The following is a 24935-nucleotide window of genomic DNA, read 5'->3' as shown; positions in this document are numbered from 1 at the left end:
ATTATAAAAAAGTTCCTAGAGAACCCCCTTTTCCAGTGGCCTTTGAGGAACCTTTAGAAATTCTTTGAAGAACCATTTTTAGGTGCCTAAACTGAAAGGCTCTTTGGAGAATCAGACATGGTTCTCCTACTGCACTAATATGAAGAACTGTTGGTTCCAGCTGAAAGCTCCCTCCTTCCTCCACTCGAGAACCACCTGCTGTTTTCATGAACCCTTCAGCTCCTCTGGAGAACCCTCGCTGGTTCCTCAGGGAACCGTCTGCACGGCTCCCAGCAGCACCTTTGGAGAACCACTGTCTGCAGAACCAGAGAACTGTGAAGAACCGTTCTATTTTGAGTGGATCTCAGAGGTGTGTGTGTGTGATGAAGACGACCAGCAGCGATGGTGATAATAATAAAACATTTTATTTGTATAGCACTTTTCTAAATACTCAAAGACACTTTACAAGGAGAGAGAAAGCAACGATGAAAACATGTCGTGAATAAAAATAGAAACAACTTTTAAAAAGAGGAAATACAATGTCAGTAGAACTGTGGGCGTTCCAGCGAGCGGGACGTCCCGCCGGCCAGAGAACCTCAACTACATCTATTCATCAAGTTTAGCCTCCACATCCATGTTCCCTCTTTTTTCCCCACAAAATTCAGTTATTTTCTGTTCTTTTTTAAAATGACACTGGTGTTTTGGGGCTGATCTGGCCGGCGCTCGCCTGCCGGCTGAAACGCCCCGCAGGTGTTAAACTAAATCCATCCTGGGAGCAGTGAGACGCAGGCATGATGTTTCTACAGGAAAAGCAAGACTGGAGGGCGGGACGGGACGGGACGGGACGGGGAGTGAGGGGGTCCAGAACCATTTGTACATACACACACACTTTCACGCACACACGCTCGCACACACACACACACACACACACACACATTTTGGCCATTGTAGCTTTCAGAGGCAGCCATGTCACGGCCACACACCTGGCCAACGGCTGCTGCTGCTGCTAAGTCACCTGCGGTCATGTGATGCTTGGTGTTTAACGCCGGGCGTGTCGAGATGATGGTGATGATGATGACGGTCTGATGAAGCTCCAGGTTAAGAGGCAGTGTGAGACCGGGGGGGGCTGAGTGGCGGGGCGGGGGGGCTGAGGGGTAATCAGACAGCACTTCTCTGAAAGTCACCGCGTGCTGTGAAACGACGGGGACAGGTGAGGCGTCCACTCTGTCGGGGGCGGAGCCTCGACTCCCGGCCAAACGGATTCTCAAAACTACAACGGCAAAGTGACAGCGACAACGAGCCGTCAGTGAAATGCAAGTTTAGTTAAAAAAAAAAAAAAAAAAAAAAAAAAAAAAACTTTCCAAAAAAAAAAAAAAAAAGGTAACTTGGCGGCCGTGGTGCCACAGCGCCCCCTGCTGGCGGCCGGCGGCGGCAGCTCTGGCTGGGTGAAGCAGGTCCTGCAGCGGCTCGGCTTTGGTCTGGGAGCTGGGCGGGGTGTGTGTGTGTGTGTGTGTGTGTGTGTGTTGGGGGGAGGGAGGGGGCCGAGCCGCTGCACATCATGTTGAACTGTTTTGTACAAGGTACGGTCAGCTGGACTGTTTGCGTCGTGGTCCTTCCTGGTTTCCTCAGGCGGGCGGGCGGGCGTCGCCTCCCGACTCAAAATAGACACCCTGTCCCGTCTGGAGCAGGATGAAGGGGCAAATACACAGAAGAAAACGGAAAAAAAGCAAGAGAACAGTTCACATTTCCCCTTCCCCTTTCCAGGCAGCCGCCTTCGACACAGAACAACACCAAACAAACAAAAAAAAAATTGTAAAAAAAAAAATTGTTAAAAAAAAAATTGTTAAAAAAAAAAGGGGGGTGGGGGGGGGGGGGGTGTAACAACACAGTCTGACGGGAGAATTTCATCACATCTGCTTTGAAAGCGACTCGGCGCCGGGGAACCTCTCTCTCCTCCGCTGGTCTGGGCGAGAGTCGGAAAGCAGCGAAAACACTCGCTCGCTCTCAAAACAATAAAAAATAAAATAAAAAATAAAAGCCTTTCATTTCTTTTACCATACAGAAAAGGAGGGAGAGAGGAGGGGGATGGGTGGAGGGGGGGGGGGGGGGGGGGGGGGACTATTTATCATGGGAAGGATAGATGCTTTCTTAACTAGAGAAGGAGGGGAGATAAATTCTCAGTGAGGACAGGTTAGGGACAGACATTTTAACTTATAATATCCAGTACATGGCATAGATCATACATGAGGGTCAAGGCAACACATTTTTTTAAACCTAACTACTCAGTAATCAATCTTAACTAGTTCTCAACGGTGCCCCCCCCCCCTTTCCCAAACACAACTTCCAAAGAGGAGCGGTGGAGGGGCGTCGGGCGGCGGCGGGGGGGCCAAACCTCCAGGCCTGACGCCGGGTCGGGACAGGGACGAGGGGGAGGAGGGAGGGGATGGGGGTGAGGGCGGGCGGGGGGGGGTCAGGTGGACGTGACGTGGAGGGCGGCGGGGTCCCGGGTCTCATTGGTTGTAGAGGGAGCGCTGCTCCCAGGGCATGCCCTGGATGGTGCGCGGCACGGGGGAGGGCTTGAGCGTGGGGGCCCCGTTGGGGTGGAGGGCGTGGCCGATGGGGTTGATGGTGGTGAGGGGCCGCTGGGGGGCCAGAGAGAAAGTGTCCTGGTGCTTCGGCTGCAAGGAGGAGGAAGGAGAGAGAGAGAGAGAGAGAGAGAGAGAGGGAAAGAGGGAGAGATGGTTAGAGAGGAAGGAGAGGGGAGGGTGGAAAGAGTGCAGAGAGGGAGGAAAAGAGAAAAGAGGAAAGATAGCGACAAAGAAAGAGAGGAAGAAATAAATGAGCAGAAAGTGATGTGCAAGAAAGACGAGGAAGATAAGAGAGAGGAAGGAGAGGTGGGAGGAGAGAGAGGGAAGGTAAAAAATGGAAGAAAAGGAGTGCAAGGAAAGCAGAAAGAGGGAGAGGAGAGGAAGGAAAGGAAAAGAGGGAAAGAGGGAGAGATGGTTAGAGAGGAAGGAGAGGGGAGGGTGGAAAGAGTACAGAGAGGGAGGAAAAGAGAGGAGAGGAAAGAGCAGAAAGAAGGAGAGGTGGGAGGAGAGAGGGAAGGATTACAAGGTGAAAAAATGGAAGAAAAGGAGTGCAAGGAAAGCAGAAAGAGGGAGAGGAGAGAAAGGAGGGATGAGAGGGAGGAAGAGGAAGGAAAGAAAAAGATGGAAAGGAAAAGAGGGAAAGAGGGAGAGATGGTTAGAGAGGAAGGAGAGGGGAGGGTGGAAAGAGTACAGAGAGGGAGGAAAAGAGAAAAGAGGAAAGAGCGACAAAGGAGAGGAAGAAATAAATGAGCAGAAAGTGATACGCAAGAAAGAAGAGGAAGATAAGAGAGAGAAGAAGGAGAGCAGGAAGAAGGAGAAGTGGGAGGAGAGAGGGAAGGATTACAAGGTGAAAAAATGGAAGAAAAGGAGTGCAAGGAAAGCAGAAAGAGGGAGAGGAGAGAAAGGAGGGATGAGAGGGAGGAAGAGGAAGGAAAGAAAAAGATGGAAAGGAAAAGAGGGAAAGAGAGGAAAGGGGGAGGAGAGGGAGGAAAAGAGAGAAGAGGAAAGATAGCGACAAAGAAGGAGAGGAAGAAATAAAAGAGCAGAAAGTGATGCGCAAGAAAGGAGGAAGATAAGAGAGAGAGGAAGGAGAGGTGGGAGGAGAGAGGGAAGGGTTACAAGGTGAAAAAATGGAAGAAAAGGAGTGCAAGGAAAGCAGAAAGAGGGAGAGGAGAGGAAGGAAAGAAAAGGATGGAAAGGAAAAGAGGGAAAGAGGAAAGGGGGAGGAGAGGGAGGAAAAGAGAAAAGAGGAAAGACAGCGACAAAGAAGGAGAGGAAGAAATAAATGAGCAGAAAGTGATGTGCAAGAAAGAAGAGGAAGATAAGAGAGAGGAAGGAGAGCAGGAAGAAGGAGAGGTGGGAGGAGAGAGAGGGAAGGATTACAAGGTGAAAAAATGGAAGAAAATGAGTGCAGGGAAAGCAGAAAGAGGGAGAGGAGAGAAAGGAGGGATGAGAGGGAGGAAGAGGAAGGAAAGAAAAAGATGGAAAGGAAAAGAGGGAAAGAGGGAGAGATGGTTAGAGAGGAAGGAGAGGGGAGGGTGGAAAGAGAAAAGAGGAAAAGAGAAAAGAGGAAAGATAGTGACAAAGAAAGAGAGGAAGAAATAAATGAACAGAAAGTGATGTGCAAGAAAGACGAGGAAGATAAGAGAGAGGGAGGAGAGGTGGGAGGAGAGAGAGGGAAGGTAAAAAATGGAAGAAAAGGAGTGCAAGGAAAGCAGAAAGGGAGAGGAGAGGAAGGAAAGGAAAAGAGGGAAAGAGGGAGAGATGGTTAGAGAGGAAGGAGAGGGGAGGGTGGAAAGAGTACAGAGAGGGAGGAAAAGAGAGAAGAGGAAAGAGCAGAAAGAAGGAGAGGTGGGAGGAGAGAGGGAAGGATTACAAGGTGAAAAAATGGAAGAAAAGGAGTGGAAGGAAAGCAGAAAGAGGGAGAGGAGAGAAAGGAGGGATGAGAGGGAGGAAGAGGAAGGAAAGAAAAAGATGGAAAGGAAAAGAGGGAAAGAGAGGAAAGGGGGAGGAGAGGAAGAAATAAAAGAGCAGAAAGTGATGCGCAAGAAAGGAGGAAGATAAGAGAGAGAGGAAGGAGAGGTGGGAGGAGAGAGGGAAGGGGAAAGGGGAAAGGGGGAGGAGAGGGAGGAAAAGAGGAAAGAGGAAAGCGACAAAGGAGAGGAAGAAATAAATGAGCAGAAAGTGATGTGCAAGAAAGAAAAGGAAGATAAGAGAGAGGAAGGAGAGCAGGAAGAAGGAGAGGTGGGAGGAGAGAGGGAAGGATTACAAGGTGAAAAAATGGAAGAAAAGGAGTGCAAGGAAAGCAGAAAGAGGGAGAGGAGAGAAAGGAGGGATGAGAGGGAGGAAGAGGAAGGAAAGAAAAAGATGGAAAGGAAAAGAGGGAAAGAGAGGAAAGGGGGAGGAGAGGGAGGAAAAGAGAAAAAGACAAGGGTGGAGATGGAGAGGAGGAAGAGGAGGGAGGTGGAGAGAGGTTGGGGGAGGAAAGAGGGAAAGAGGGAGGAGAATAGAGAGGAGATACATGAAAAGAGTAAAGGAGGAAGATAAGGGAGGAGAAAAAGAACGAGAGAGCAAATAAAGGAAGGAGGGATGGAGAGATCAGGAAGAGAAGAAAAGGGGATTTTCTGAGTCAGTGAAACAAACTGATATTCAGATGGAAACAAATGAAAGGATGAAGAATTTCACACTAAAAACCAACAGAAAGACAAAAAACACAGCAGAACGACAGAATCCAGAGTTTAAAGGGACATTTCACCCAAAGTGGAACTCACCGTGAGCTTCCTTCAGTCCCAGAGAAGGAAAGTTTTACACACACACACACACACACACACACACACACACACACACACGTGACAAACACAGCGTTGGCCCTGAGCTGAAATATTACCTCTGGTTTATGCTGGAGCCACAGATCCTGGGTCGATTCAAAAATATTCCCGAGGAGAGCAGCCTGTGTGAGTTTAGTTGGACGGTGAAAACACAAAACCGACAAAACCCTGAAATCCTCTGAGACGAGACTCAGGCTGCTGACTTTACCTCTACAGCCTGGAAATCATGGCAGGAGAGTTTCTTTAATTCATATTTACTTTCATCTCTTCTTACTACATGGTATTTATAAGGTGTAAGCATTTTTGCTGTTTAATGAATTGGAGAGTGTGTGTGTGTCATTTAACAGCCCCTGCTACACATGTGACTCGAAATTTTGATAAGCATTCATTTTGCTGCTAGTATTTCCCTCCCCGTTTTTTTTTTTTTTAAATTAATTAATTCATTGATTTGTTTTAACTTCCTGTTTCTCCCCGTTCTTCATTCTTTTATTTGTGTCTGTGCCAGTTCTCTCCCTTAAATCAGAGATGGCTGTTTTTTTTCCCCTGAAACCTTCAGAGTAAAAGCCTCTCGGGCACACGGCGAGTGTCTGACACAAATATAATTCACGGTGGGTGGAATGTCCCTTTAATGACTGATGGGAAAACCAAGTGATGCAGGATGAGACTCAGTGAATGAAGGTGTAGAGAGAGAGAGAGAGAGAGAGAGAGAGAGAGAGGAAAAGCATGGAGAGTCAGGGCTGCACACTCAACGCTCGGCACACCTGACAGGGCGTCTGCAGACTAACTTTTAGCGCTTTATTTTGAAATTCTAGCAGAGATCCTGAGGTTTTCCCAGACTCGAGCTGCTGAGGTCCAGGGAAAATGTGTCTAAAAACGAGCAGATCTTTTCTATTTGATCTGATTCTGCAGGCACCTCTGAATATTTCAGTCAAACGTGAACGGTGAGGACACTTGAGGGGAAATTTAAGGGAAAAAATCAGAGCTCAAGTGGTTGAAATCTAAGACCTTTTTGATGCCGACACTGAAATAAAAGTGTAAATTAAACTTGACCGGACGCACGCTTTCCAAATGTTTTCTTCTCCTGCGTTCATGAGCTTTTAAACTCCTCTGACTGAGGCGATATTTACACTTTTCCAATTTTTTTTGAATTTCCTTCGGGATGAATAAAGTATCTATCTATTTATCTATCTATCTTTTCCAGGACGTGCAGACGCCCTTCAAGCATCTTAAATCAAAATGTGTGATCGGCGCTGGTGTCGTGTGCAGGCCCGGCTGTGCGGCAGCAGGTGAGGGAACCGTCAGTGTTAAATCTGAAAGCCAGCACCGGGTTAGCAGTGTTGCAGAGTTCGCCAGGTTAGAGAGTTTTTTTCCAAACCGCCTGAGGAAATCTGGAAATCAGAGCTCACTGCCCACGTTGGGAAAAGTCAGTTTGCTGTTTTTCTTTGCCGGGAGATTCTTGTGCTGCCCAGATAAAACCCCGTGTTTTTAGACGCTGCCGCGGGAGCCGACGAGCTCGTAGGGATGGGTCACAGTTTTCAAAGAGCGATATTTATAATTATTGAAACGATATGTTTAGAAAGTCGGTTTCTTGTGTTCAGATGTCTTTTCACAAGCGTTTAATACTGAACACAAACCGGAGTGTCTGTTGACAGGAGCGTCCCTACAGGCTGTGGTTCACTGGGAGTCAACAGAAGATTAAAAAAAAAAAAAATGGTTGGCCACAGAACCCATTTTCATACTGACGTCTGGAGGTCAGAGGTCAAGGGACCCCGCTGAGAACGCCAAATTTTCCCTCGCCAAAATAAAGGGGTGAGTCCAAAAGGCTCAAGTGTTGTTCCTCAGGTTTAGGTTATTTTTTTTATCTGCTGTTTAAACTGTTCATATTTCTATTTTTTTTTTATATATTCCTTGCTTATAGTGTATATATTGCTTGCTGCTATTTATCATCTGTTTATACTGTAAATTTGCACATTGCCCACATCTATGCACACTGTATACGTCGATGCACACTGGGTTTTTTGGTTTTTTGCACACTGTTTTTTGCACATTGGGTACTTAGATCTTTGGATCTCGAGTGTCATCTTTTATTCTTTATTTTTTATATTCTTTATTTTTGATTTACTTAATCTTGTAATCTGTGGATACTGCTGAAAATTGTGAATTTCCTTCGGGATGAATAAAGTATCTATCTATCTATCTATCTATCTATAGATAGATTGGAGTGATACCTGCCGTCTACCTAGCATGATGTGCTCGGTAACAGATTCAGCACGTCATCTGGTTTCAGGCGAGGCAACGTCTTCACTCTAAATCGATTCAAGAATCAAAAACTCAATTGAAAAAAATTGTTAACAATAAGAATCATGACACTAAAGTGAAATGCTTTTTCTCTGTGTGGAGCTCCTTCAAAAAAAACAAGAAGCCACAGGCGGGGTCCGTCCACACGTCACTAAAGGATGACTGAGGTTAGTTTGATGTTAAACATGCAGAGCAAACGGCTCTCATGTGTCTCAGCAGCTTATCAGAGTATCAAACAGCGTTTTGGCCCATCCCTTCCAGCTGGCCTGTTCCCGCTGCGCCGACACGACGCACAAACACCGAGCAGCCCCGCTGCACGCCGGGGTTAGGGACCGTCCCATCACAGCACAACGTCCTTTCCAGCAAAACAAAAACAGCAAACAAAGCCCGAAATATTTAAGAGGGGAGTTAGAGAAGCAGAGAATTTAGCGGCTGTGTCCACCGGGGTCCTGGTTTCAGCCCACAGCGCTCACCAGGTGAGGCACACACCTGATCCACAGGCACCGGGACATCAAACTGAAGGCCTTCTGGGACGTTTTAGGATAAATTTTAACAAACTGTAGGACTGTTTTATGGACAAACAATCTTTATCTTACTCACATAAGCACTGTGGATAAATACAACACATTTTCATTCAGAGGTCAGTTTTAGGTTGGACTATATTTAGAGTATGAACCAGATGATTTTATGCATTTTTATATGTTTTGTAATAGTGGACGGTACTGTAATAAATCCACCCATTACTTTACAAGTACAAGGATTTTGGTGCCTCTCTCTCTGCGGGTCAGTACGACAGATTAAGTATAAGGTGCTGTAATCTGGGTTAGTCTACAGCAGCCTTCTTCCTGACCCGTCTGAGTGCAGCAGCTCATTAGAGACACAGGATTAGGTTCAGGACGTTTAGCTTTACAACATCAGAACTGCAGGAAAACTTGACTATTAAAAAAAAAAAAGATGGATAACTGAAATTAGAGGCTTTTATATTTACGTTGAAATTAAAACCTCATGAATTCAAATTTGGAAATTCAGTCAATTAATTTTAAGGCCTAATAAAACACGTTAAATTGAAATTAAGGGACTACAACAATGTTTTGGGTAAAATCCCCTTTTTCCGACTTCCCTCGATTGAGACCCGCAGACTTCAGGTGTTTATGCTAAGCTAACAGGAAGTGCTACCCACAGGAACTGAACCAGTGGAGCTACAGAGGAGAAGATGGTGTCCAACATCTGGTCTCAGACCGGGGAGGTCGGGGAAAAGGACATTTTGGCCCGGCTAACGGCGCGGAGCAGCGTCTGGTTTCCAGAGAAGCTGAGGACAGAGGAGGCTCCCGGTGGACACAGAGCCAGGAGTTACAGAGGGGGGAGGAGTTCAGCCTCGAGCTGCTCGGGCCTCGGGTTAGTAGCCAGACGGCGGGGGGGGGGGGGGGGCAGCTAGCTAGCGGGCGGCGGCGGCGGCTCTCTCTCCTACCATGGGGTTGCTGGCGTTCAGCCTAGTGTATGCCGAGGCCATCTCCTTTACCTCGGGCACCAGGGGCTGCAGCAGGGAGTAGGAGGAGGAGGAGGAGGTGTTGGAGGAGGAGGAGTGCTTGGAGGAGGAGCTCCTCATGCTCTGGCTGCCCTGGCTCTGGGACGAGGCCGAGCTCGAACGGCCCTGCGGGAACACGACGCCTCAGCACATCATCACACACACCACTTCCTGTTTACACCAGGGATCCACCAATCACCTGCCCCGGCCGATTATCGGGCCGATCCTCAGGACATGTTCGGTAACTGATTTACATGGTGGCCGATATGAAAACCAGAGACTCCGCCTCTCTGTCTGGGAGACAGCGGAGTGGGCGGGGCAACATTTCTGACAATATAAGCAATTTTCGGTTGTTTAATTCACTCAAATATATCATTTTAATCATTATAAACATAATTTTCTTTTTTCTCTCTCAAATTTGCTCATTTTCTGTTTTGTTTTTCAAGTTGTTGTTTTTTCTCCGCAATTTTTCTCACCAATTCGCTTTGTGTTGGTGTTTCTAATACTGCCAGTTTGACAATGCAAATTTCAAATTTGCTAAAAATGAATATCAGCCCCCTCAGTATTGGTTGATTGGTGTCCTAGATTACGACAAATCAATATTGGTTGATTCCTGGTCTACAAGTCACACTCTCTAAAGTCAATTAAAAAGGTTAATAAATACAAATAAATGTGTTTTAAAACATACAAATGTGAACAGAAAATACCAGACTGGAATATCAAGACTGCACACCTCAAAGCAGCCGATCATCCAAGTGCTGAGAATTAAGCGTTTTCTTTGGTTGTTTTTTTTTTTTTTTTTAGGTAATGAGGGACACATTTGATGATATTATACATACACTACTCACAAAAAGTTAGGGATATTCGGCTTTCGGGTGAAATTTCAGGATGAACCTAAAATGCATTCTAACCTTTCCAGGTGAACTTAATGTGACCTTCTGTAAACTTTAAAATGCACATGTCCAACTGTTCAGTGTTTCAGTCCTTTTTGCACAAGTTGCTGTTCTCTAACAAGGAGCTTAACGGCAAAATTCACATCAGGTGTTTGATGCTCCAGCTCATCGAGGTGGTATCATTAGGGAACGGCTGCTGGAGACTGGGGTACCTCAGATGGAGTGGCCTGCACTTTCTCCAGACCTGAATCCCATAGAAAACCTATGGGATCAGCTGAGTCGCCGTGTAGAGGCTCGGAGCTCTGTACCCCAGAACCTCAATGTCCTGAGGGCCGCCCTTCAAGAAGAGTGGGATGCCATGCCTCAGCAGACAATAAGTCGACTTGTGAACAGCATGAGACGTCGCTGTCAAGCTGTAATTGATGCTCAAGGGCACATGACAAGTTATTGACACTGACATTTTTTGTTGTGGTATATCCACCACTGTTGTTGGCTTTTGTTTCAAGAAATTGTTTGAGATGAGGAAATCACCAGTGCATGCTTCTACTTAAATGCCCTACTTTCATGATATAATATCACTGTAGCGTGAACTTTTTACATTTTCCATAAATTTCACCCGAAAGCCAAATATCCCTAACTTTTTGTGAGTAGTGTATATATCACTTGGATTATTTTGACTCTCAGCTGCTCGGAGTTGTGAAGCTCCAACAAAGCTGAATATGAAAATTATTTTTGTAACGGAGAAGCGGTTTCTCCTCCCTACCTGGTGGGGGTCCGGGACGGGCTGGCTGGGCACGCCGCCGCCCTGCCCCGCCTGGGACATGGGGGAGACGCAGTGGGAGGGCAGAGGGTCCTGCTGGGGGTGTCCGCCATGCTGCTGCATCATGGAGGTCGCGTTGTTCTGCTGCTGTTGCTGCTGTTGCTGCTGCTGACGACGAGGAGTGGAGGAGAAATTGGAACGACGGCCGCCGGGCTGCAGAGGAGGAGGAGGAGGAGGAAGAGAAGGAGGAGGAGGGACGGGAGCAGGAGAGACGTTTAAAGTTTATTTTCTCTGTGTTAAACATTTTGGTGACTCTGTGTCTCGTGATGAGCTGAGGTCAACTTCCAAGAGTGACACAGAAAGATCAAAGAGAGAGAGAGAGAGAGAGAGAGAGAGAGAGAGAGAGAGAGAGGAGGGGACGGATGGATGGTAATGAGCTGGTTTTCTTCATTCTGACCGCTGAACATCCTTTATGCTATTTGCTGTGTATTCTCAAAGGACAGGTTTGTATTTTTCAACCCAGACTCTAAAAACGTGTAAAACTGCCGCTTCGGCGAGGAGAGACTCACCACTCAGCCAAAACCATTATAAACGTCATTTTGGAAAACAAAGAACAGCGCTTTCAAACAGTGCTTTCTGAACAGAATACCTTTATTGTCGTTGTATATGTACAACAAAGTTGAAATCTTAAAGCTTAAACTGCTCACTCGTCTGATGCTGGGTTCACTTGGACTCTCAACACAGGAAAATAAAATGTTCACAGGAAAAGAAAGTGACTTTTCCTCGCCAAAGACGGTCCATTTCTCCCTCAGTGACACAGGTCAAGTGAACGCAGCATCAGGATGGTGTGGTTGTAAGCGAGCGTGTTTTTCTACATGCTGAATAAAACCTGCCAGAAAGCAGCGTTTGGCAAACATTTTTCAAGGTGGATCATTTCAAGTTGCGAGTTTTCTGTTTTCTGTTGAGGGGAAACGGGGTCGGCTGCAGTCGCTCAAATTCTCAAGGGAAGAATATATCATCAGCATGAGTGAAATTATAATCTAAAAAATAAAATATAATAAAAAAAAAAGTTAAAAAAAAGTGTAAAATATAAAATAAATATATGTACAGTTATGTGCACTAGAAATTTGTGTCAAAAAGTGTGCATTTTGTATAAATATGTGCATTAATTCTACAAAAATATTAAATCAGTAAATACAGAGATAGAAACTGAGCATATGTAAATAGTTAAATAGTTTGTAAAAAAAACAAAAAAAACAAAAAACAAAAGGAACATTTCTAATGGTTTGCGTCCTGTTGGAGCCTCTCCTCAGCGAAGCGAGGTGAACACGGCCTGGGCTCAAACACATACAGAACAACACCCATCCTGCAGCATATTTTAATCTGGCTTAGAGACACTGAAGACTGACAGCCTGACCTCGCCTACACTTATTTACCATGTGGGTGGAGTGAAGTGGATAAGTTGTACGCAAACACACACATACACACACGCTCACACACACACACACTCACAAAAACATCAGTTATACCAAACGCATTCCCTAATCCCCTGGCATCGAAGCTATTTTACTGTTACCTTTAGATAAACCCCCTGACGTCCACCTGCTGCTCACCTTCACTCTCACACACGACTCAGTCTGTCGTCTGTCTGAACCGCAGGAAACGCACCGGCGGTGAAAACAGAGGGACAAACCAACGAGTTTGGTTTTGGTTTCAAAAGTTTACGGGGCGACTTGGCGAACGAAACGCCAGGAGACGACATCATCGACGGCCCGCATCAGCAGGTAAAGCAGCCACCTGAGTCTGATCCTCCTGTCAGCTCTAACCCTCCTGAAGCCCTGACTCCCAGCGGGGGTGTCACCTTAGTGCTGGGCGGTACACCGGGTCATACTGAATACCGGTGTTATTTTTTTTTTTTTTATGATATGAATTTTTCAGATACCCCAATACCGGTGTGTGTGTGTGTGTGTGTGTGTAGCGCACATAACGTTGGGAACAGCACGCGGAACGTAGCACCGCGGGACATCGTTGGAGGGGGGACTGTTTTTGCAGTTGCACTCACTGAGCAGTGGGGACTCAGAAAATGAAGCTGAAGAACTTTTCCCAAAAAGAGGAGCTGAGTCGGCTGTTTGTCTTCGGCTTCAAAAAATCCGTCTGGCAAAAACAAAGAAACTCTCCAGGCTACAGCGGCGCACTGACATAGATTGTGTAACAAAGTGAAGAGTTGCCACTCCGCTGTATTTTCACTGGCTAACTGCAGCACACTGGCTTAGCTTGTCTATTCAGAGAAGAGGTATCACTTCGGCTTATTTTTCAACCTATGTTATCACATGCTACTGCTCATTCATTGGTAGCTGAATTGTTTGGTCTGTTTGATAAATAATTCACATTTTTAAAATAATAATAATAATATTTTAACATATTGTTAAATCAGTCAAATCAATCTGCATATTAATGCAAGTGGCCTTAAATTTGCATAATAAAAAGGTTGTGTATTTTGCATTCTGATTCCTTCACTTCATTAGAATCATGAGTGCCACCTCTTTGCATCATTTTGTGTTGCCATGGAAACCTGTATTAATACTACTGTATTAATTATTAATACTAGGGTGGACAACTTGGACATTAATGTCCAGTATTCATTCCTCATGACAGTAAAAGTTAATTTACTGCAGTAATTTTTCTCTAAATCTTTAGAAAATGTGGTTATCACCCAGTCGTGTATGAAAAAAGAAAATACGTCACATACCGTGAAACTGATATAATTTTTAAAAATACCGTTATATACATTTTTGGTCATACCGCCCAGCACTATGTCATCTGCTGACTTTCTATCTCACACACACACACACACACACACACACACACACACACACACACACACACACACACACACAAGCCCCTTTCACACATGCAGTGGACACCGCAGGTTATTAGCCAGAGTAGCTGTGTGTGTGTGTGTGTGTGTGTGTGTGTGTGTGTGTGTGTGTGTGTGTCCTGTCTCCTGCACGCTCTATATCTCAGAGGGTTTGAGGAAAAAACTGATTAATTTAAGTAAATCAGTTTTGTTTTGGCTGAATCGATCGAGGCTTCGCTTCGGCGAGGGGAAAACGAGCATGGGCGTTTCCAGCGGGGTTCCTTGACCTCTGACCTCCAGACATCTGAATGAAAACTTGAGCTCACTGTATGAAATGACCTGTAGTGACCTCTAGGAGAATCACAGCCTCATGAAACTGTACAGACACAAACTGGAGGATTCAAGAAACAAACGTCACAATAAACCGAATCTGCACCGACGGTCTCAGACCAGGTGTGAACGCCTGACTCCTGCTGTGAGCGGCATGTGTTAAAGGGCAACTCCGCCTAAAGTCCAGAACTTCATGTGTGAAAACGGCTACACAAACACACACACACACATACACACGCACACACACACACACACACACACAGCCACGCTCACACCAACCTGGTTTTTGGCCGCGGCGCTGCAGCGGTGCTGGGCCAGGTCCAGCATGGTTCGGTAGCTCTTAAAGCAGGACGGGCAGTTGAAGCGGTTCTTATGAACCAACCCCACCCACACACACACACACAAACGCACAAACACACACACACACACACACACACACACAAATTTGGATTACTATACTTGTGTGATGAAATTCCAAATTATTATTCCACCCTAAGCTCTAAGCCCTGAGCCTCTCCCTAAACTGAGCCTAACCCTGCTCTAAGCCTGACTCACAACACCGTGTCACTCCTCCAGGACTGGCAAATAAACAAACAAACAAACAAACAAACAAATAAACAAATCAAGTCCCCACAAGCAGTACGTTTGGAAGCAGACTGGACTTGTGAAGACTTTTCAGTCCGAGAGAGGATAGAAGTACAAAGAAAAAAAAAAAAGTATGTCACAGGGACACAAAATGAAATCATGCACACATATACACACACACACACACACACACACACACACACACACACCACTTAATATCCAGAAATGAGAACAAATGACCGACTTACCAGCTGCATTAGGCTGTAAACTGGTGTCTGTTTACATCATACTGTCACACACACACACACACACACACACACACACCCTAAGCTGCACAGTTAACGTGTGTATTGTGGTTTTAGCTCAGCATTGCCGTGTTACTGCAGGTAGAGTTTGGAGTAGCAGCAGAAAATGATGTGATTTGCGTTTCCTTCAGAGGCGACAGACGTTTTGAATTTTAGCGGACCGAGTGGGCGGAGCCGAGCACTCAGGTGTTGACCTGAGCATGAAGCTTAGGTGAAGCTGACAGCGCTGCTCGCCTCCAGGCTGCCCCCTGCAGGACAGCAGAGCCGCACTGCGTTTCAACAGACGGCGCAGGTCTCGGCTGTTTTAGGCCCATCAGGGGCGTCTGACACGACTCGCCACCTCTGGAAACTCCTGAGAAACTTTTAAACAAACCACCGTCGATCTGAAATGAAGGCAGATTCAGCAGCTGCAGGTTTTATTCTTTATTTTATTTACATAAAACACCAAAGGAAAAGAGCCGCCACGTCGGTCCGGTCTGAACTCCGGAGAGGACGGCCCGACAGAGAAGCTTTCGTCCAATCAGGTGCTGCTGGGAAGCGTTTGGAGAGAGCAGCTGTCAATCATGACTGCCAAACACACCTGTGCCCGGTCCACCTGTGATCTGATCACCTGAGACTCTGCACCAACACCGTGAGGGACGATAACACGTGTTGCTGAGGGAAATGTGAGAGACGCTGACGGGAGGGATCAGGCTTTTTTAGGGTTGGGGGAAAAAATCTGCAATTCTTTTGTTTGATGCTTTTTATATCATCATGCTGACCCTAAAATGATACTCTGTCCATTATTTAAATCAAATAAATTTAAAGTAAGTTTAATTTTTAAAATTTTCATCCTATTTTTATACATTAATTTCAATAATTGTACAATTAAAGTTCTCAACTTTGCCCAACATTGCATAATTCTGTCATAATGAATGACAAACACTTACAGAACCACAATAACTGCAGAAATCACAGCACATATTTAATTTATAGCCGATACTGCGGGGCTCCTGCTGGCTCCCATCCCTCAGTAATTTGTGGCTCTGATCTCTGACAGCTGATTATCAGCTGATTGGGACAACATGTAGTTTTGGGATGCACTGCAGCTAAGTCAGGTTATTGTCTTGTGCACTAATTCGCACAGAGCGCCGAGCCGAGAGGGAACGTCTTTACCGAGGATCAGCGGAGCGAAGCTGCACAGCCGTCAGTGTGTCTGTCACAATATTAAGAATTTATGTAGGAAAGCAGCTGACCAAATTAATCAGACCGATATCTAGGATTCTGAAATAATCGGAATTGGCCGACACACACACACACACACACACACACACACACACAAACACACACAATGCAAAGAGGTGCAGCTGTCTGTGTCAAACACTGACGTGCAAATGTCTGCTTTGCTGCAGGGAAACCTTCATAAGATCATTCTTTTAGCAGCTCTGACACACTCTCACCCAGGCATCCACCTCCTACACACACACACACACTCACACTCTCTCTCTCACACACACCTGGCTGGAGGCGGCGCTGCAGCGGTGCTGGGCGAGCTCCAGCATGGTCCTGTAGCTCTTGCAGCAGGAGGGGCAGTCGAAGCGGTTGGGTCCGTCATCGTGGATCTTCTGGTGGTTGCGGAGGTAGCGGGCGAGGCGGAAGGCCTTCCCACACAGGTCGCACACGTAGCGCTTCTGTCCGTGGATCCGCATGTGGTTGCGCAGGGACATGTAGTTGGTGTAGGGCTTGCTGCAGAAGTCGCACCTGGGATGGGGAGAGGGAACAGCGAGTTTGAGGCGTTTGGTCTCAGCGTCTGTGCACACTAAACAACCAGAGTCACTCCTGTTGACTCAAACTGGGACTGAGAGCGTCTGTAAACAACACTTTCTGCAGGACAAAAAAACAGAAAAACTGCACCTTTTGTTGACAAAAAGTATAATATATGAAATATGTTATTTTTGTCAACAAATGAAGGAAACAGACAAACCACCCCTGACCTCAGTTTGGATAAATGGGCAAACTATACTTTTGATATTAAACTATACAAATAAAAACTACAAGAAGCAATAAAGAGGAATGTAGAATAAAAACTAAAAATAATAAAAATAAAATGCTTAACGTGACTAAAACTAAAATTCAAAACTAAATCAGAATTGTCTGTAAAAATTAAGACCCGTAACAGGAAAGTGATTCGGTCTCCGCGCGGGAGGTGATACTACGACTTCAGCTACAGGACCTTTTAGGGAGGACCTAGCAGGGCTGTCCATATTGATTGGTCCGAGCGTTGCCGTGACAACGCTTGTGTAAACTTGAGCTGTCGGACGACGACGACGACACAAAAGCAGCCGGCGCCAAACAACAGACTGCAGGAACCAATGAAGAAGCTGCACGTCCTGATCAGGATTAGTTGAGAATAAAGTTTAACAAACATCACAGCACAACACAGGACGCTCATTTACACCTGCAGGCAGGAGGAGGGAAAGCCGCCCCCTGCTGGCCGGGAGGAAACGCTCATGTGTAAAAAGCATCAGAGGTAAAAAGCGAGGGGTCAAAATAGGATAAACAGCCTGATGCGTCACGGCTGCTTTGATCTGACGGGCTGTTTGACTCGGCTTTTAGCTGCAGGTTCACGGTCTCTGTCAGGAGCTCGGCTCGGCGGATGTGGCTGATTAAAAATTCAAATGGAGGAAAAAATGAAGTAAAAGTAAAAAGAGTGACAGCAGATTTTTTTTGTTTGTTTGTTTTATTTAAGAGGAGCAGCTCCTGCCCCTCCCGGCTGGTTCTCCATGCAGTGGAACAGGGAACAGAAGGCAGAACCTGAACTTATGGGTTCTGGAAAGCCCCAGGTGACCCTTGGCAGTCTAAAAAAAGGACCATTTGGCAAAACACACACACACACACAGGCTTTCTGAATAGAGGAAGCTCCCCCTCACCAGTTGGCCACCCTGACTCTCTAACTCCAAATCAGTATTCCAGAGTGATTTTTTTTTTACAATTGAGAGATTTTGATCCTCTGGTTCCTTATTAGTGCAGATTTGTTCCTGCACAAAAACACGGTGTGACCTGCCACTGGCTGCAGGACTTCACTGTGAAATCCTGGTTCTCTGTGTTTGCTCAGCTGCACACCGCCACCACAGCTACAAAAACACCCCCCCCCCTTCACAACTACATAATATATGTCCAAAGAAATACATTTCTAGCTCTTCAAGCTGCAACTGAACCACAACTGGAATAAACCTAAAATAATAGAAACACCACTGGTGTACAGTGGTCCCTCGTTAATCGCGGGAGTTATGTTTTAAAAATAACCCGCAATAGGCAAAATCCGCGAAGTAGTCAGCTTTATTTTTTACAGTTATTCTAGATGTGTTAAGGCTGTAAAACCCCTCACTACACACTTTATACACTTTTCTCAGACAGGCATTAACATTTTCTCATTTTTCTCTCTTGTTTAAACTCTCAAAGTTCAAACCTTCGTAGAAAAAATAAGTCAAGTAAAAAAAAAAGCATGCAAAATTGCACCAAAAAAAAATCCGCAAAACTGTGAGGCTGCGAAAAGTGAACGGCGTTAAAGCGAGGGACAACTGTATAAATGTTTAATTCATTCTATATTATTGAAATTGCAATAAGGCAATATCCAAGTTATTTTTTATTGATAAAGGTCAAATGTGACTGATTTACATTATGAATGAAGAAATGTGGAGCAAAAGAGACACCCTGGCCATTAAAAAAAAAGGAAAATATTCACACTAACATTATGAATCACACTACTATCACAATATCTGTCAAAATAACTGCTGTGTGATTTTTTTAACTGTATCATTCAATACCAGTGATTCTGAATGTTTGCCCTGTCGACTGCAAATTCTCCACATTTTCCACATCAAGAAACCATTTATCAAATCCTGCAGGGGAACAAAAAATTTCACAACAGAGAATCAAAATGTGAATTGGTTGGTTGAAACTGATAACTGGCTGTGGAAAGAAAAACGTTTCCCCGCTTAGGGACTATTTTCCCTGGCGGAGGAGGAGGAGGAGGAGGAGGAGGAGGAGGGAGCGTTTCAGTGTGAAAAAGTCCTGAAAAGCCAACAGTGCTGCTGCTTTTAGGAAAACTCACGTGGAGGACTTTATTGGGCTGATGGAAAACTGGAGTGAAGAAAGTGTGAAGGCTCTGAAAGTTCATGTTCATATCGTAGTGGAATGAATGGAAACCAGCGGCTGGAGGAAAGGGAGGAGGAGTGATGTGGCAGCTCTGAAACCCCACTGCTCGCTCTGGGAGGAGAGCAGAGGAACGTTCTGGAGAGGAAACTCTGGACATGAAGAGGAACTGGGACGGCGCTTTAATGTCAAGCGTTTTTGGGACCATAATGAAAGAATATGGGACTTTATCTTGTCATATTTTGGTCCACCTGAAAAAGAAACATTTCCCTTCAATAAAAATAAAAATACAGAATAAAAAAGCAGGTCCTACCTGAAGTCTCCGGTCCGGTGGGTGAGTTTGTGGTTGAGCAGGGAGCTGGCGTGCTTGTAGGCGCAGTTGCAGAGGTCGCAGGCGTAGGGTCTCTCGTCTGAGTCCATGTCGTCCGCCTCCGCTGCCGCCGCCGCCGCTGCTGCTGCCGCCGCCGCTCGTGTTTCCAGGGAGAGGCTGGAGGTGGTGAGAGAGGCGGAGGAGGAGGGCAGCTGGTCGCACCAACTGATGGTCGAACTCGGCTGTCATGGAGGAGGAGGAGGAGGAGGAAGGCAGGAAGATGGAAAGTGAGCACACACAAACATCACACCAACGCCACCTCAATGAGCAATTCATGAGCTTCAACTTTTTACCTTGAAGGCACTTAGCCATGAGAGAGGGGAGCCGAGAGCGAGTGAACAGGTAGCAGTTCACCGTCTTGGCTGCTGTGGGGGTTCAAACCTGTGACCTTCTGGTTACGGGACGATCTGTCTAACACTAGGCCACCCAATCACCAAATACTGTCGGCTACCGCCTCCCCACAGCGCACATCCCGTAACGCCTCAGTGTGTGTCTCCTACTGTCACCTCATCATCATCATCAGAGTCTACTGAAGGACGCATAGAGCTTCATCTTGTACGTTTACAGCTAAAATACACAAGAACCTATTTCTCCATGTGATTTCACTGGAAAAAATAAAGATGTGACAGCAAATCAGAGAATAATTTCCCGATAAAAACACACAGGAAGTTGACAGATGATTCACCCGAAAAGGTTATGGGCATCATGAGGCTGGAGAAAAGGATTTAAATTTAGATTCAGATGTGTAATTCAAACTTCTCTGTAAATTTGCTCACAGCAATCTGATTGGTCAAAGACGTGTTCCAGCCTTGCCGAAAAATCCCCATGAGGCATAAATTTTGTTTTTATATAACTTTTAAGAAAATATTTCTTACAGTTCATATGTAGTTACCGTTCTGTAAATAGTTTATAAGATCAAAGTCCGATGTTTTATACAATCTTACAAGACGTTCTCGTGATGGCTGATATTTTGATAATGTGGTTATAACAATTTAACAATTTCCACAGCAGCTGCAACACTAAACTGGACACGGGAGTTACATGTTCTCATTTGGAGTATGCGACTAGTTCAAAAACTCAATAACAGTCACGGAAATTACCATGGATGAGGCTTCGCTACCATTCAGATGATTCAAATTGTGTTAAAAAGAAAAGAAAAGTAAATCTATATGTGAAACATGAGACTGATGACTGACTGATAGGTCACACAGGGCAGTAGAACAAACACAAAGGGATGCTCGACTCAATCTGAGGAAACAGAGTGTTGCAGCAGACACTTTAGAGAGAAAGATAAAGAGAGAAGACACAGGTGAGTAACACCTGAGTGCGGCTATAACAGCACCAAGCAGCGAGGGAGCTCTGGGAGAAAACCTGATTCGGCAACCCAGTCCAGTAAGTATCGCAATTTTTTGAGAAAAGTATTTTTTGTTCATTTTTTGGTACTGAATCAATTTAAAGTAAGGGTGTTGGTATCGTATGAAACTAGACAACCTATGGAATCTGGTGGCACCAAGCCTGTCATGCTAGGTTGCTGGCGACACAGCTAAATCTCGTTCCGAACTTCTGCTAAATTTTGGCGAGGGTAAAACTGGAATGTCTGTTTCCAGCGGGGTCCCTTGACCTCTGACCTTGGCCTGTTGTAAAATGGTGTGTGTGTGCAGACTGGGGCCTAAACAGTCTTGGAGCTGCATCAGTTGGCTTTGACTGGAAAGCTGGGACTCTTGTGGATTCAATGAGCCACATTTGATTCCTGTGTGATGATGTTGGCCCCCATAGCAGCCATTTCACTGCAGGCACAGACTTTTGTCACACTGGACGTCACTGGAGAAAATGACCTCTAGTGACCTCTAGGAGAATCACAGCCTCATCAAACTTTACACACACAAACTAGAGGATTAAAAAAAAAAACAAACAACAACAACAACAACAAAAAAAACGCAATAAATCATGACATTGAATAGTAGCACATATTGAATCGGCACCCAAGTATCATGACAGTAATGAATGGGGAGATATGCATACCATCGCAGTCCTACAGTCCACTCCGATCCTAAAGTCACTGTACATATACTTGTCCCTTTAAACAAGTCAACACTCACATACTCACTAGGGCTGCACAACATGGACAAAATTTCATACTTGGATATACTTGTCAAATATCTGGATGGCAAAACAACATAAATTATCACTATGGCTTCACACATGTTTGAAATTTTAAGTCAATACTAAGTGTTCTTTCATAATAATAATAATAATAATAATAATAATAACAACAATAATAATAATATAATAATAACGATAGCAGATATATAAAGGAAGTGCAGTTAGTTTACAAAGTATTTTACTGATCCAAACAGACCAATGAGTGCCTTTGGCTGACAATAACCCTAAAACTGATTGTCCATATTGTTGCTGCCTTTTGCAAAATTAACATTTCGCATGTTTAAATCTACAAAACGATACTACAACGACACATCGCGCAGCCCTAATAAAACCCATAAACACACAAACTACCGGCTACGCTCCTTTGGTTTCCTGAAGATGCGTGCGTGTCCCGTGCGGGAGAAGCGCAGAGGTTAACCTGCACAAGGCGAACATTCACGAGCTCACCCATGGATATTAAAACACAGGTGCGTGCGTGCAGCTGTGTGCGTGTGTGTGTGTGCACAGTGCAGCCAGTCTGTGGGTGCAGAGCAGAGTGTGTGTGTGTGTGTGTCAGTGTGTGTGTTTCATGAATGAACCGCACAGTGTGGCATCACAAAGAAGGTCTTTCACGCTCGTGCTCCGGGGCGGCTTCCGCTCGGGCTTCCGGTGGGACAACCTCGTCATGTTTACTTTGCGCTATTCGCTAACAATATAGCGGGCCGCACACGGCTAACTGCCGCTTTGGGCGTGTAAAAACGGGCTGAAAGCGACTGGCTCCAGCCGCCCCCGGCACCGTGTCACCCCGCGGGGTCCAGCCCCGGCACCGTGTCGCCCCGCGGGGTCCAGCCCCGGCTCCGCTCCGCTCGCCTGGAGCCGCTCTGCGTGTGGAGCGGCTCGCTGTGCTGTTAGCATTAGCATTAGCTAGCTGCGGCTCGGCTACATGGTTACCTAACACACATATAACCGCATACTGTCTCATCTACTTGTGAGTAATACCGTCGCTTTGGGGTGTACGTGTGTGTTTACATTAGACATTTCTCCAGTGTAACCACAACAGAACGTATACAAAGCTAATTAGCGCTAGCCACCGATGCTAGCTGGGCTAAGTGCTAAACTAGGCCGTGCGCCGCTCACAGCATGACGGCTGGCTCGTTAGCATCATGCTAGCTGTATTGTTTGGGAGCACAAGTTGCGGCGGCAAAGTAGCGAATGTGACCACAATGTAGGGCAGACACCTGGCCGGGAGTCTGACACCTGAGTGACGTTTGGCTGCGTGAGAAACAGTTTGCAGTGTGCCTGTGTGAGCAGAGTGAGCAGAGTGAGCAGATGCTAAGCTAACGGCAGGAGCAGCAGGCTGTGCTTTCTTACTCCGGAGTCGTTGGGATCCTTTTTCCAGAACAACTGCGAGCAGTGCCCGAAAGACTCCGCCGACGTCACGTAATTCACTCCGTTTCTATCCTGAAAGTCTCCGTGTGCGCTACCGGCATTAGTCCTGGCGTACATCGTTGCTTTTCGGTTTGTTTGACTTTTTTCAGGCTGAAAAGAAATAGGGCCGCTTTGTCGGGACCTTCTTCCGAAAAGAAAAATATTTTCTTCTGTGAAATGAGCGTTTTGGCGGCGGACAAAGCGACGCGGCTGGCGCAGTGCCGCCCCCTGCCGGCCTGGAGTGTCACGTCATGCGAGTCAAAAATAAGAATTAAAAAGATATTATTGTTACAATTGGCCGTATAGTTCAATGTTTCTTGCATTATCCAATGTATTACATAGTTCAGGGCAGCTTGGCTGCTAAGCAGAGGACAGACACAGCAGGAGCCACATGTACTTTCTCTATCTTGTTATTTAGGTCTGTTGCATTAGATACACGCCCAGTCAACATTCACACACATAGCATCACACATTCCAGAAACAAGGCATGGACAGTGGTTGGCCTGTCCATGTCCGGGTAACTGGCCAATTATTCTTGGTTGCGTTTAAGTCCAACCTCTGTACGGGGCAGGCCCAAGCCCAAGAACATAAATGTGGATCATTTCCTGATATCGACGCTCTTTCTGACTGAGATCCTGCGGGAGCTCTGTCACTCTGAGACCAGCGCTGCCTTGCTTTATATGTGACCAGAATAAATATTGCATCAGAAAATTGAAGACTGACTCCGGTCTGTTCTTGGGCTTTCAACAAAAGAATCGGGAGCTAACATTATCTTCATTATTATTAGGACAAAAAAGAAAAACAATGGTGTATAGCCAAAATTTACATCTTCAAGGTTTAGCGACCCTGGTACCTTTACTTGACATTATGATTCTCAGTGTCCACTTTATCAACTCCATCTGTACAATCTAATCCAGCTGTTGTGCCTATAATGCTCAGCTTGTCTTATTGTCACAGTAACAAAGGAGTTCATTCACTTCTATGTTTGGCATTGAGCTCATAGTTAGTGCTGCTGCTGGACTGGACTGCAGTTTACTGACAGCTGTTTCCACTATTCTGTCCCCCCTCATGTATATAAACAGGGAGGACAAAAAATTGGAAACACTTCTAAATATAATGCAGTCCAGTAGCAGACCTCTGCAAACTACAACCTCAGTAATAAACACAGAATTAAAGTGACACATTCTCCACAATGTCAACACAAACTGAACATTATGAACTTTGTTAGAAGGTAGAATTTATGGCAGAGCTGTTGTATTGGACTGTATTGTACAGGTGAACCCGATACAGAGACACTGAGTGAACATATATCAGGGATGGAACGGTTCGACAAAGCCACGGTTCGGTTTGTATCGTGTTTCTTGGGTCTCAGTTTCAGTTTTGGTTCAGGGACCATTTTAACGTTCTCTGTATTTTTATTTATTTTATTTATTTGCAAAACATATAATTTTTTCATTCAGAGATTTCAGATAAAAATATAAAATCAAAAATATTCTTTACAAGGCAAAAGTTTACTTTTACTATTTAAAACAACCATGAAAAGACTTTCAAAAAATAAACAAAAAATAATTTTGAAATAATTTTGAGAATATTCAAAAAACAATTTAAGTATATTCATTAATACAGTGGGTGTGTGTGTAACACGGTACTTTGTAGGGTGTGTTGTGGAGTGATGTGGCTTAGCAATAGCCTATGCATTATCACCTCTTGTGGTCAGTGATAGAAATGAATTGTCCACAGACTGAAAGTCAGTAATTAGATAGAATAATAATATTTTTATTATATGACAGTGGCAGATCGCATAAAAATGACGCACGGGCCGCATGCGGCCCCCGGGCCGCGGGTTGGAAGGCCCTGGTGTAGTGTATAGCGTGCGACTATTCCAGCGTGTGTATTCTATATTGTACATTGGT

The 24935-nt window shown here is 45.4% G+C and overlaps 1 protein-coding gene across 1 annotated transcript; it reads right to left on the bottom strand.

Moving 5' to 3' along the window:
- Nucleotides 1–630: 630 nt before the first annotated feature.
- On the bottom strand, nucleotides 631–23174 carry LOC115363523 (zinc finger protein 574-like). Its single transcript, XM_030057784.1, has 8 exons — nucleotides 22966–23174; nucleotides 19396–19634; nucleotides 16445–16688; nucleotides 14338–14427; nucleotides 10875–11084; nucleotides 9162–9344; nucleotides 5455–5517; nucleotides 631–2657 (listed from the first exon to the last, which is right to left on the bottom strand). The coding sequence occupies exons 1-8, from the start codon at nucleotides 23098–23100 to the stop codon at nucleotides 2490–2492; spliced, it is 1332 nt and encodes a 443-aa protein (XP_029913644.1). The 5' UTR covers nucleotides 23101–23174; the 3' UTR covers nucleotides 631–2489.
- Between the last annotated feature and the right edge of the window lie 1761 nt (nucleotides 23175–24935).

Source organism: Myripristis murdjan, chromosome 8, assembly GCF_902150065.1.
Source record: "Myripristis murdjan chromosome 8, fMyrMur1.1, whole genome shotgun sequence".
Classification (NCBI taxonomy): domain Eukaryota; kingdom Metazoa; phylum Chordata; class Actinopteri; order Holocentriformes; family Holocentridae; genus Myripristis; species Myripristis murdjan.
The sequence above is the reverse complement of the archived record's forward strand: the minus strand, read 5'-3'. Positions and strand labels throughout refer to the sequence as shown.

What these genes read in the sequence shown, in the direction of transcription:
- LOC115363523 (XM_030057784.1), bottom strand. Translation starts at nt 23,100, where the DNA reads ATGTACGCCAGGACTAATGCCGGTAGCGCACACGGAGACTTTCAGGAT. An exon ending in AGGATCCCAACGACTCCGGA is followed by an intron (nt 19,635 to 22,965) that starts GTAAGAAAGCAC and finishes CCTCCATGACAG; the next exon opens with CCGAGTTCGACCATCAGTTG. An exon ending in CACCGGACCGGAGACTTCAG is followed by an intron (nt 16,689 to 19,395) that starts GTAGGACCTGCT and finishes TCCCCATCCCAG; the next exon opens with GTGCGACTTCTGCAGCAAGC.